The sequence below is a fragment of the Chelonoidis abingdonii genome, chromosome 16 (genome assembly GCF_003597395.2).
Source record: "Chelonoidis abingdonii isolate Lonesome George chromosome 16, CheloAbing_2.0, whole genome shotgun sequence".
In the NCBI taxonomy this organism is placed as follows: Eukaryota; Metazoa; Chordata; order Testudines; family Testudinidae; genus Chelonoidis; species Chelonoidis abingdonii.
The window spans coordinates 22,336,276-22,350,584 of NC_133784.1; the positions used below are offsets into that span (position 1 = coordinate 22,336,276).

At 48.4% G+C, this 14,309-nt stretch overlaps 1 protein-coding gene across 2 annotated transcripts in view; it reads right to left on the minus strand.

The window, feature by feature from the left end:
- Nucleotides 1–14,309, minus strand: part of TEX264 (testis expressed 264, ER-phagy receptor) — a 151,929-nt gene that overhangs the window by 25,900 nt on the left and 111,720 nt on the right. For both annotated transcript variants that reach the window (XM_032791133.2, XM_032791143.2), the window contains one exon: nt 8,163–8,328. In XM_032791133.2, the coding sequence (XP_032647024.1) occupies nt 8,163–8,328 (166 nt within the window). The remainder of the gene's footprint in view (nt 1–8,162; nt 8,329–14,309) is intronic.

Below are 14,309 nucleotides of genomic sequence, written 5' to 3' on the forward strand. Positions count from 1 at the left end.
TCAGGCTGGCTCTCTGCAGACTTGGGCAGACAGCACTGCATCGCAACTCACATATAGAAAATCTAAACGTCTCATGACATGAAAGCTGCAAAATAACTTCCTCCTCACCCAGCCACTAGTCAGCAAGTGGAATTTTAACCATCTCTGGGGAACATCCTCTCTCATTCTTGTTAGAATGGGTTCCTGTCTGCATCCTGTATCACTTGCCATACCGGTATTGCCCTGGCCTCTTCCTTTGTCATTCAGTGTTGAACGCATTCTACAACAATATGCATTACCTCACCTTTTGGGGGCGAAGCCAGACCTTTTGGCACCTGCTCCCCTATTTGGTGTAAACATTGCTTGTGCCAATCAGAGGCGAACACACACAGGTTTTGGGCCCCGTCCCCGATGACACTTCTGTGATGTCATAGTGAGTACTTTAGGGGTTGCCCTGCCATGTGCAGGCAGGGAGAGGAGAAAACGAGTCCCGTGTATCCCGTGTATGCCGTGTATGCCGTAACCGAGCCTGATCACCTCGAAGCCTCTCTCTCAGCTCACGTGTTTCAAATAGAGCTTCTACGTTTGCCGGTCGTGATGCGCTGGTTTGTATTTGTAAGTATCAGTTATTACTAAATGCTGCATTTTGTTTATAAATATTGTTAGTAGATATTTTAGGCATTGTGTGTTTTAGGTTTTGTTAACTCTATTAGCTAATCATAAGCTGCTCCCTTATCCCTTGTAACTATCTCCAATAAAATTTAAAATTGATTAATTTTAGTTGTGTGTGTGTCTGCAGTTTGCCTCGTGACCCATACTCCCCTTGCATCTCTTACCTATATAGTCTGTTGCCACGTGCAGCCTGGTAAATAACAGGCCTGCATTTTTTTTGCCCCTGCAAATACGTGGCAATCTACAATTCTCATTCTCTCTCTACGTAAAGAGATCTCTATTTTTCTATACCTATATAGAAGTTAGGTATATATAATATAGATACATATAATACTGACCAAAACCCGTGTTAAAATTAAAGTCAGGTAATTCAGAGGGAAGGCTCCGAACACCTTAACTCTGCCCCTTGGGTCTACACATTAGAGTTTTTCTCCACATTTTCTCACCAAGTTAATACAGACCCCAATTTTTGAAACTATAGTGACAAAAATGTACACATGTAACCACAGCAAACAATTAAATGTGCACAAGAATGTGTCTGTTCATAAAAATCTGACTGGTCCAATGCTGTGCATCAGTACCTAAAGTTATAGAAAAGAGTGCCAATCCAGTGCAAGAAAATACTGCATTAGTCCAAACAGCATGTTACGTTACAGTGTCATGTGATCAGATCATGGATGAGCCCATTATAAAGCTACAGGAAAGGGGGAAGAGTTGAGAGCACTGTCCTCTGACTGTCCTGATATTGGTATTGCTGAATGAACAAAGATCTCAGAAAACAGCTTCCCCTTTTTGCGTTTATGGTACACGTGATTACGAATGAAAAAAATTCTAAATTAAAGAAGTGCAAAAGAAAAATATCATAAGACTGCCCATGTGGAAAAGATGTGCATGTGACATACACATAAAGAGTACGTCACTTTTTAAATGCATATTACGTAAGTATATCTGACCTGAAATGTGCAAAAGGGGCTGCTTTCACAGTATTTCACAAGACAGTATATCATCTAACTTATGTCCCAGATGTAAAATATTTACAGCTTATAGAGAGCAATTATGAGTCACATATATTTTGGTTCCACGAAAGTGTGAGCACATGAGGTGAGCAACTAGCATTCTGAGTTATAACAGCAGTAGTGCCACGATAGGAGAGCATAGTCCTGCTGTCACACCCCTACAGGCATTACAATCACCTCCTTTCTAGATACACAGACTTCATCAGATCTCTGGATGCCATTGGATAATTCTAGCACTGGCTCTAGAAAGTTGCTGCTTAAATTACTCAGGATTCCAAACATGACAGATGCAGAAGAGCTCAAGACAGAGCTATGTGAGGAGAAAAAGTGACTACAACTAAGTTGCAGTATCCAAATAACACTATTATTAGAAGGGCAGTAGCACCACAATAGTTCAAACTGAGATCAGCTTACTGTTTGACACTGTAAGTTGGACCATGTACTATGCAAGATGTGGCCTATACCCCAGGGTCAAGTGGGTGACAAGATCAACACTTATTTCATTCTAAGGGATAGGAGGTGACTTGTTTGAAAACAGGAGTAATTGTGTTATAGGCTCTGGGCCCTGCTGGAACTTAATGGATGTTGTTACTTTAAAGAAACAAGATGCTTCAATTCCAGCTGCTCAGTGAATGGAGGGAGTAAAATCACCAGCCTTCCCCTCCACCATGCCTGCTTTGTCCATATAGCACAGAAGTGGGCAAACTTTTTGGCCCAAGGGCCGCATCGGGGTTGCGAAATGGTATGGAAGGCCAGGTAGGGAAGGCCGTGCCCCCGCCTCCATCTGCTCTCTCCCACTTCCTGCCCCCTGACTGCCCCCCTCAAAACCCCCTATGCATCCAACCCCCCTGCTCCCTGTCCCCTGACTGCCCCAGAGAACCTCCACCCCATCCAACCACCCCCTCATCTCTGACTGCCTCCCAGAACCCTCCGCTTCCTTACCCAACCACCCTGCTCCCCACCCCCTTACCAGCAGCAGGAGCTTACAGCCTCCACACCTGGCCAGAGCCAGCTGTGCTCCCCACGCTGCCCAGCAGGAGCAGCGAGCCAGAGTGTGGCCTGCACGGCGGCATGGCTGAAGGGGAGGGAGGAAAATGGGGGAGGGGCTGGGGACTAGGCTCCCTGGCCAGGAGCTCAGGGGCCAGGCAGCACGGTCTCATGGGCCGTCGACCCACCCCCTCAGCCAGTGAATTTGGTTAAGCGAGAGAGAATCAGGGTTGGTCCTGCAGAACAAGGGAGAAAGAGAGAAACTAAATTTGCAAAGGGAGCCACAGGTTAACCCTAAAATGCCCAAACTCCAATGGTGTTGAATCCAAAGGTCTGGCCTGACAAACAGGATTGTAAATGGACACTTGCAATGAATTTGTTGTTGTTGCTAAGGGATGATTTTTGCAACTAGTGTGTTGCTGTTACCAAGAATTGTAAGAATGTACAGACAGGAATCCTGCTGCAAAAGCAGATCCAATCCACTATTTCTAACTAAGTTTTACCTTGAGTCTGTAAAGAGATTCAATCCTGTTATTGAACATGACTTTGATAAACCATTTCTGTTATACACTGATATGGCTTCTAACCCAAGCCTCTGGCCATCGAGAACCTACGGGCCAGCAAGTACCCTAACACCTACTTAGTGGCTACAAGTGCCCCCAGTGACAAGCTAGTTCATCATAACTGGCTCAGCAAATGTAATTGTTAATAAACAAACTAATGCCCCTGAGCAGGGCTCGTATTATTCTGTTTTACAGGTTATGCTGCTCTCCCTCACAACATCTTTGCCCACGGAGCCCTTAGGAGAAGGTGGACTACAAACTTGGTTCGCCACCTACTGGGTGCAGGAGGTCAGCAGAAACCAGTCCCTGTCAGCGCTTAGTCCAGAAGATTGCCTTGTTTGCTCCACTCAGTTCTCACCTAAATATCCATTACCCTTTCAATTGTACCAATAGTTTATAACTTTTCTTCATTTAATATATCTAATGTAAATTGTTCTTCCCCTATGTGCAGTGGGCTGCTTCTAGTGTTTGGAATAATTGTTCTTCACAATTAATTCTTATGTGTTTCCAGTTCTTAATGCTTCAAGTCGAAGTAATCATAGCTTTCCTTTAATAAGGTATTACAGTTCCAGCACCTCATTGTTGGGTTTTTGTTGGTAATAGTTTAACCCAGCCCCTACTTGGTTGGTGCATATTCTAATTGTTCTATGTGAAGTTTCTCTTATGCTAATACCTCCTTAACTAAACCCACTCTTAATTTTACCTACCCCGCCCCTATTGTTTTATCGTTTTGAATCATGATTTTTTTTGGAACCTTTGATACCTCCCTAACACATATGTATCTATTTCATGCCCTGCATCTGCATCATGCTAAGGCTGCATGTATCAATCGTACACATCCACCTTTTATTCTGCAACCAATAATGGGTGGAGCATACCACAGTTTTCCTTAAAACCCGGCCATTTTTGATGTGCATGATGTTGCATTTGCTGTGCTTCCTCCCTCGCATCCTCTATTGTTAGTTTTAATCCTGTTAGTTATATGATGTTATGTAATCAAGTGCTGTTTCAATCTCTTGCTATTGTCAGGCGTGAAAATTTGCTGAAGTATATCCAGTTTGCTGTAATGTTGGTTTCGTTGCCATTATTTTCTAATTTGTCCTACAATTGTGTAATCAGCCTCAAAGTTGACGCTCAGTACTGTCAGAGATAAAAGAGACCTCATTTTGGTCAATGGCTCAATTGGGCTGGGCATGCGCTCCCAAGATCTATTTCCCAATGTCCATCATCTGTTTGTTGTCCGTTCCTGGTTGGGCTCGGCTATTTCCTGTTCCGGAGTATTGTGCCTTCAATAACAAAGCGTGAGACCTGAGGCTCTTGCCGCACCGTAACTGAGCCAATCTCCGGGCCGCTCAGTTAACCGCACTCTGAGGGGATTCACCAGTTTTTGTTTTGCCTCGCGTCCTACGTCCTCCGACCCCGCGCACCGGCTTCCAACCTCGACAGCGAGCATCCCCTCGTAGTGGGATATGAAGACGTCGGCACCCTCGGCAAGTTTACCGGTTTTCGGCCAAACTATTCGCCAGGGCCACCGGGGGCATGTTGAATGGGTTCCTGTCTGCATCCTGTATCACTGCCATACCGGTATTGCCCTGGCCTCTTCTTTGTCATTCCATCATTCAGTGTTGAACGCATTCTACAAACATATCATTACTGCACTTTGGGGCAACGCCAGACCTTTTGGGCGGGGGACACCGACCTGCTCCCCTATTGTGTGTGTAAACATTGCTTGTGCCAATCAGTAGGCGACCACACACACAGTTTTGGGCCCCGTCCACTATCTGGACCTTCTGTGATGCATAGTGGTACTTTAGGGGTTGCCTGCCATGTGCAGGCAGAGAGAGGAGAAAACGAGTCTCGTGTATCCCGTGTATCGCCTGTATGCCGTAACGAGGCCTGATCACCTCGAGAGCCTCTCTCTCAGCTCACGTGTTTCAATAGAGCTTCTACGTTTGCGCGTTCGTTGATGCGCTGGTTGTATTTGTAAGTATCAGTTATATCAATAAATGCCTGCATTTTGTTTTATAATATTGTTAGTAGATATTTTAGGCATTTGTGTGTTTTGGTTTTGTTAACTCTATTAGCTAATCAAGCTGCTCCCTTACCCCTTGTAACTATCTCTCCATAAATTTAAATGGATTAATTTTAGTTGGTGTGTGTCTGCAGTTTGCCTCGTGACCCATACTCCCTTGCATCTCTTACCTATTATAGTTGTGCCACGTGCAGCCTGGTAAATAACAGGCCTGATTTTTTTTGCCCTGCAATTACGTGGCATCTACAATTCTCATTCTCTCTCTACGTAAGAGATCTCTATTTTTCTATACCTATATAGAAGTTAGGTATATATATTATACGATAATTACTGACCAAAACCGTGTTAAAATTAAAGTCAGGTAATTCAGAGGGAAGGCTCCGAACACTTAACTCTGCCCCTTGGTCTACACATTAGAGTTTTCTCCACATTTCTCACCTAAGTTATACAGACCCCAATTTTGAAATATAGTGACAAAATGTACACATTACACAGCAAACAATTAAATGTGCACAAGAATGTGGTCTGTTCATAAAAATTGACTGTCCAATGCTGTGCATCAGTACTAAAGTTAGAAAAGAGTGCACCAGTGCAAGAAATACTTGCATTGTCCAAACAGTCATGTTACGTTACAGGTGTCATGTGATCAGATTCTGGATGAGCCCATTATAAAGCTACAGGAAAGGGGAAGAGTTGAGAGCACTGTCCTCTGACTGTCCTGATATTGGTATTGCTGAATGAACAAAGATCTCAGAAAACAGCTTCCCTTTTTGCGTTTATGGTACAACTGATTACGAATGAAAAAAATTCTAATTAAAGAAGTGCAAAGAGACAAATATCATAAGACTGCCCATGTGGAAAAGTGTGCATGTGACATACACATAAAGAGTAGTCACTTTTTAAATGCATATTACGTAAGTATATCTGACTGAAATGTGCAAAGGGCTGCTTTCACAGTATTTCACAAGACAGTATATCATCTAACTTATGTCAGATGTAAAATATTACAGCTTATAGAGAGCAATTATGATCACATATATTTGTTCCACGAAGTGTGAGCACATGAGGTGAGCAACTAGCATTCTGAGTTATAACAGCAGTAGTCCACGATAGGAGAGCATAGTCTGCTGTCACACCCTACAGGCATTACAATCACCTCCTTTCTAGATACACAGACTTCATCAGATCTCTGGATGCCATTGGATATTCTAGCACTGGCTCTAAGAAAGGTTGCTGCTTAAATTTACTCAGGATTCAAACATGACAGATGCAGAAGAGCCAAGACAGAGCTATTGAGGAGAAAAGTGACTAAACTAAGTTGCAGTATCCAATAACACTATTATTAAAGGGCAGTGCACCACAATAGTTCAAACTGAGATCAGCTACTGTTTGACACTGTAAGTTGACCATGTACTATGCAGAGTGTGGCCTATACCAGGGTCAAGTGGGTGACAGATCAACACTTATTTCATTCTAAGGATAGGAGGTGACGTTGTTTGAAAACAGGAGTAATTGTTTTAGGCTCTGGGCCCTGCTGAACTTAATGGATGTGTTACTTAAAGAAACAAGATGCTTCAATTCAGCTCTCAGTGAATGGAGGAGTAAAATCACCAGCCTTCCCCACCATGCCTGCTTTGTCATATGCACAGAAGTGGCAAACTTTTTGGCCCAAGGGCGCATCGGGGTGCGAATGGTATGGAAGGCAGTAGAGGCCCGTGCCCGCCCTATCTGCCCCCTCCTTCCACCCCTGACTGCCCCCTCAGAACCCGACCACCACCCAACACCCCTGCTCCTTGTCCTGACACCCTATCTAACCCCTGCTCCCTGTCCCAACTGCCCCAACCCCTATCCACACCATGCCACCTGACAGCTCCCCCGGACTCCCACCCCCTATTCATCCCCTGCTCTTGTCCCCTGACCACCCCTCCTGGCAGGCCGGCTCTAGGTTTTTTGCCATGCCCAAGCAAAACATTGCCACCCCAGCTTGAGGAACGCAGCGCCCAAGCAAAAAAAAAAAAAAAAAAGCCAGAAGCCGCCCCTGAGCATTGTGCCGCCCCAGCATGTGCTTGCTTTGCTGGTACTAGAGCCATCTGCTGCCCCCCCCGGACCCAGCCCCATCCAACCCCCCTGCTCCCTGCCCCCGACCACTCCCTTCCAGAACCCTGTCCCTAACGCCCCCGGGACCGCACCCCCATCTAACCCCCCTCTCTGTCTCTGACGCTCAGGCTACCGCGCATCTCGAGAGCTCCATACGTATAGACTAGAGCGCGAGGCCCCCCTGCCGCTAACTGCCCCCCCCGGGGATCCCCCCCCTTTTGAAATTTGGCCCTGCGAAAATGGGCGGAGGACTCAGGAGGGCAGCCACACAGCCGGAGAGAAGCGTCGGTTTCCCCTTCAAAGGGCCGCTTCTCTCCAGCCTGCTGTGCGGCCGCCGAGTGCTCCTCCTGAGTCCTCCGGTCACATTCCCTGCGCTCCCGCCACCTGCACTGCCCGCCTGCTCCCCTGCCCCCTCAGTGCAGCCCCTCCCCCCAGGTGCACCAGTGCTGAGCTGCCTGAGTGCCTGGCCCTGGGTCCCCCTGTTGTTGGGTGGCCCGTGCCAGGGCACTCTGTGTTCACTGGTAAATCTTCCCCTGAGGCGCGCCACCTGGCCAGAGCCAGCCACACCACACGGCATGGCGAACTGAGGCTGCGGGGGAGGGGGGACAAGACAGGAGGGGCCAGGGCTGGCCGAGAGTTTAGGGGCCAGGCAGGACGGCCCTGCAGGCCAGATGTGGCCCATGGGCCGTAGTTTGCCCACTTCTGATATAGCGTCACTGCCTCAAAGGGGTCTGGGGACACCTGCATCCCATCAACCCTGGAAAGCACTGACTTCAACAGGAAAGCAAGAGAAACAGGCATGTGCCCTACAGGTACCTGTGATATCTGTCTGCGCATCTTCTGCCTCTGCCACTCTGCTCTTCCGCTCCATCTCTTTCATTTCCGGCACATAGAAGTCCCCTTGGCGTGCCAGTGGGCACACAAAATAGATGCAGTCTCCTTTGTAGATCTCCAGCCTGGGATGGGCGCACAGCTTCCTCTCCTGAAAGAGAGCACAGGGACACGTTAAGCCCTGCATCCCATCATTCTGCAAGCACCATGACATCACAGGCCACCTCTCAATGCGATTCTCTTGACCAGCAGTTCCCAGTCAGTAACTTGTAACACTCAAGTGAGCTGTGACTCTACTTCTAGCCTTGGTCTCAGGCCAAAGTCCAGTCATTTGGACCATGTCCACCTCAGACACCTGGGCCTGAACCGGTGAGATGCTGAAAGGTGCTGACGCCCCTCAACTTGGCACTCAGATATCACATGAGGTGCCTTAGAAATACCATGGACAACACAGGGTAGAGGAGAGAGAAGACAGTCAAAGGAATAGAGGATGCTCATCTCAGAACAGGACTGGGCTCCTGGAGTTATCACTCAAACCACTGTGCCCATTTCCACATTCCACATCCAGCATCACAAGAGCATGCAAAGGACTGCAGGAGCCATCTGAGGAGGACTTCAGTGAGTGGCTGCACTGGGAGGCAATGGTATGAAAAGAGGCTGAGGGTCTCTGCTCCAGACCCATAGAGAGGCCGCAAGGTTCAGAACAGCCTATTCATGGTATAGTGCCCTACCTTGTTCTCCTTGGGGTGGAATGGGGATGCATTCTACTCTGCACTGACAGTGAGTTGTGGCCCTGCATCTGTGCAAACTTAACCCCAGAGCATTTCCGGTTAGATGACAAAATCAATCCTAGTTTTCAGTATGAGTGTTTCAGAACCCATTGATTCCTCAGAGGACAACCATCCAGGGGGGCTAGTTATGGGGCAGGGCCAACCTTCACTGGCACAGTGTCCTCAGCTGAGAAAAGGATGCTGCATTTGGGGAGAATGCTGGGTTGCACAGCAGATCTTTCAAGTCAATCCCCAAATGACATTAGCTAGGATTTCATTAGGAGGCTTTCCCCAGCACTGCCAGTACATGGGGTTACACCACACCCTGCCAACCTACATCAGCACAGCTTAACACCTGATGAACTGCTACCAGTGTTAATGGAGCCCTCCCCACCTACCCCATTCCCACAGTTGCATCTGTCCTATGTCTAGAGGCTGTGTCAACACCAGGAAAAAAGGTGTATTTGTAATCCATGTTAAGCTAGCACATTACAACTCCAGTGAAGACAATGCATGTTAGCTAGTCCAGGTAAATCCTTGGTCTTTAACCTGTGTAGCCTGTCCTGCCATGAAGCCAATGAAATGGAACTTCTTTGTGACAGCCAGCACCCAAAGGGTTAAAGCAATCTTTAGGAGAAGGGAAAGCCAAAGCAAATCAAACCCTCTTCAACAGGACAAGCTGAAACTTGTGCAGAGGACTCAAGGACTCAGCTCCATGCCTGGCAGGGAACTGGCCCCCTCTCCCACCAGCCTAGAGATGGGGTCAAATTGAATCCTGGTGTGAACCCCGCTGCATTCAAAGGATTTGCCACAGGGATGAACCTGGGCCAGTGTCTGTGTTTCACTCACAGGGCCCTGGGAAGCAGATGTTCCTCTGCTGTCTGTTACTGAAGCACTTGGTAACTGACACGAGTAAGGGGGCTCTACAGAGGCCCTGCCGAGCCTGAAAGCCCACCCCTCAGCATGGCTGTGAGAGTCTTCAGTTCTTCTTGGAGTGATTCAGATAATCCAGGAAAGACAGATCAGACAGCTCCTTCCAGAAGTGCGAGGGAAGGGCGTTTGAGGCTACTTCATGGGATTTCAGACAACTCCCCCCTCCCCTTGGCCACAATCCCCCGGTTCTTCCCTCCTCACTAGCCCATTGATGGGCCCAGCTCCGCCTCAGCTGCTGGAAGAGGCGGCTCGCTGAAGCATGCCTTTCTGAACCCACAGGTGCCAGCTGAGCTGGACTGGGGGCGGAAGGAGGGCGCGAACAGGAGAAGACTCACACTGGTACCACACAGGATCAAACAGGCAAGGCTCAGGGGACTTGGGGGGACGGACTCCGCATTGAAAGAACAGCTGGACGCTCTGACTAACACCCACACCTCACCCGCCCAGCAGCTGCGTTGCTTGACGTCTCCTACAGTTTGCCTGGCAGAGGGGGCTGACTGTTGATGGCAATCCTGTGATTTGGGGGTGGAGACGGCAGGCGAGTTGTTTTTTCTTTTAAAATAACTGATAACTTTATTTTGGGATGCACAGCACAGGCTCAAACCCATGTCCCCAAATAGCCCAATGCCGAGACAGCCTCTGCCAACTCACTGCAGCACGATCCCTGCTCCACAGCTGCGGGCCTGGGAAGCAGAAGAGACGAAAGACTCAAGCTGCATTAACAGAACAGCAGGAAAGGGTGACGGTGCTGGAAAGGGGACTTTAAACAGCAAGAGGAGATAAAGGGATGAACAATGCAGGGGATGATATGCAGAGACTCCTAAAAAAAAGAACAGGAGGACTTGTGGCACCTTAGAGACTAACATTTATTTCAGCATAAGCTTTCATGGGCTACAGCTCACTTCTTCGGATGCATAGAATGGAACACACAGACAGAAGATATTTATACATACAGAGAACATGAAAAGGTGGAAGTACAAGAGAGTCCTAAGTTACTAGCTCGTATCCACTGTACAGTCCTGATTGACAGCTGTGATCATAGACAGTGTGCAGCAAGTTTGAGGGGTCTCGGTCTAGGCCCTAGCAGACAGGCTTCCACCATCACTAGCTGCCTCAAGAAGCCTCTCTGCTAAGCAAATGGGCCACGGAGAATAAACTCCTCGACAGAACCCCTCTACAGCACTGTCACTGCCTCTCGTGGCTGGATTTTATCCCTTCCCATCTGAAGCAGGGAGGTATCAACTCCCATTTTGCTGATGGGGAAACCGAGGCATGGGGAGGTTAAGTGACTTGCCCAGGGTCCCATGGGGAGCATGCGGTGGAGCAAGGAACTGAACTCCGCTCTCCCGAGGCCAGCGCTCTGTCCACAAGTCCATCCCTTCTTCTGCTGCTCCGTTAATCCCATGACAATCACAAGCACAAAGCTAATATTTCTGTGTTTGAATGATAGGGAACAGAGTGGCACACTAGAAACAGCAGCAAACAGCCCCATCATCTGCTGAAAACCTCTACCTGGGCTGAAATCCCACACCTCCCAGGAAGGGCAGCTCTGGGCAGCCTCGCCCTCGGCACGGCATCATTATGAACAAACACCAATGTTTAAAGCCCAGAAGGTTCATGCCAAGAGCGCCACTCCTGCATGAGCCTTTAGCCTTCTTGATTCCTGACCCAGAACTGGCTGCTTGGTCTAATAACGAAATGGGGGATACTGTGCAGGGCTCCCCAGCTGAGGAGCGGGAGGCCGAGCCAGGCTAGCAAAACGGGGTCAATAGCAACAGCAGGGCAACCTTTTTTCAAACAATGATTCCTAGAGGAACCGCAGTGAAGCGAGGGACAGCACATGAAGCCGCTGCACAAACCCAGGTGAATATTTTTTGGCTGGGTGCCCAACGCAGGGGTCCTCACCGTGCCCCATGACCTGTGCAGCATTTACAACACCACTCCCTACTCACAGCTAGAGCACAAAGGCCACATCTCTGCCACAGACACCTCGCCCCCCAGTATACATGCCCGCACGGGTGCTCAGGGAGCTGGCACGAAGCATGTCCCAGGGCTGGAGGTTCCCCCGCACATCCCCTTTACAACTCACCCCACACCCTGCAGCGGAATGGTGATACACACTGAATCTTAGCTTTGCGTGTCTAGGGGAGAGGGGCTCTGGGGGAAATGTTGGTTCTTTCCCCACAAGGGGCTTTAGACAGCCTTGGCTGCTGCTATGGGAGCTTTTCCTCCCACAGCTCTGCTGATCCATCTGTCTTGCTGGAGCACCCCCTGCAATTGCAGTCCTGGGAACCCACATGGTTCTGTCTTCAATCTTGACTGCACCAGCCCCTACTACTCACATGCAAAGCTCCTTATGCCAGTGGATCCTGCCCTGCAACCACTTCTAGTACTGCACAAAAGGAAATGGGAATGAACAGGGTGTGATATTAGCTCTGCAGGGAAATCTGCAGCGTGGGGCATGGGTCGCTTGCTGGTGGATTCCCTGCAGCTTGAGGTCTTCCTCTGCAGCGTGGGGCATGGGTCGCTTGCTGGTGGATTCCCTGCAGCTTGAGGTCTTCAAATCTCAATTTTGAGGATTTCAATAACTCAGTCATGGGTTCGGGGTTGTTATAAATGTGTACGGGTAGGGTTTTGTGGCCTGCCTTGTGCAGGAGGTCAGACTAGATGATCATATTGGTCCCTTCTGACCTATGAGTCTATGAGTCTATGAGTCTATAAAACCAAGAGTCGATGAACTTCCCTTGGAGCCTGAGCTAGTGAAATCATGGACCACACCACACAGCAAATGTCAGAAGCCACAGTGCCACTACTGATGGCCACTGACTGCTGCCTTCCCCACTTTCACACGCGGCAGTGGTATGGTGGCAGCAGCCAGGTCCCTGTCACCTCTCGCTTAACAGCTGGCGAAAGCTCAACACCCTTCCAGGATGCTCCAAGGAACCTGTGGTTCAGAGACTGCATCAAAGCCATGCCAAAAAACAGGTCCAAGAGCAGGCTGCTTGCTATATGAGAGGTGGGTGTTATTCCAATTCTACAGATAGGGAAACTGAGGCACAGAGGTTACAGACAACATTTTTCAGAAGAGGCTTGGGACACCTAAGGCCTGGTTTGTAGAAGCATGGTACACCCAAGACTCAAGATGAAGTCAGGGGATTCTCTGGATGCTCAGCACCTCTGAAAAACCAGCCCCCAAATATTTCAGATTGGGCCTCTGAAAATTAATCCAAAATTCAATGGTCACGTCTGGAAATGTTGGTGTTACAGTTTTGTGCCTCAGTTTCCCCATCAGTAAAATGGAGATAATGGAGGAAATCAATTTCTTGTTCCAATCTCGTTTGTCTGTTGCAGGAGAGCTGAAACCAGTCCTTCTAGCATAATGTTGCTACCTGCAGAGCAGGCCAGATCTGTCACGATTCAGTGGAGTGTGCCGCTCTAGAGAAATCACATTTCTGACAACGTTCCAATCCATTTGAAGCATCTACAGCTCTTACCTGAAGGCAGGTGAAACAGTATCAAACACAGATCAAGGACAGTATTAAATAAAAAAGGTTGGAGTTGTTTTTAAAAGCAGACCAGAGACCAGAGACGACTCACATCTCTCTCGGTTTTTTAAAAATGACAAACCAAACAAGAACCTTCCTTGCTGTCATGTTTCTTGGGCCTTTAACTCAACTGTTACCAGCCCATCAGGAAACTGAAGCTCAATAAGTTATTTTAGGTTATTGCAACAAAGCCCAGAGAATGAATTTTCAAAGCTTTACAGCCTGCAGAAGACGTGTCCAACTGGCACTGCAGCACCAAGAGTGGGCACCAAAACAATGAAACGGGATTTCAAACAGGAGGCACCCAACAAGGAGATGTTCCCAGGGCATCTGCATTGGAAAGTCTATGCTCAGGTTCATCATCTGCCCCCAACACATCTAAAGCCAATGTTCTGCCTCCGCCCCCATGATTTAACATTACCCATCCCAGTATTTATACTATGCTCATCACCAGGATATCAGAATGCTTAATGTATATAAAAATGTATATTATTTCTGCCCTGTCTCCTTGACGAGTCTCACCTAGGAGGCCCAGAGTAGAAGCGGGACAAGGGCTGAGGCTTAAAAGGCTTTCCTTGAGGTGCAGGGGTGTGGATCCTCAAAGACTTCAAAGTCACCCGCACGTCCTTAAGGGTGTGCAGCCGAGTGTCTGTACTTTGGGTGAACAGGCCTGCACAGTCAAAGGGGAGGTCCTGGATTGTGTTCTGGATCTCAGGTGGTATCCCCAACACCTGGAGCCAGGCACTACGCCTCATTGTGATGGTCATGGTCTGAACTGCCGAGACTAATGCAGCCTGGAGGGATGTTCTGGAGACCATCCTGCCCTCCTCAAGGGGCACGCTAAACTCCTTGGGCAAAACAGGCGGGAGTAACTCCTGGAACTT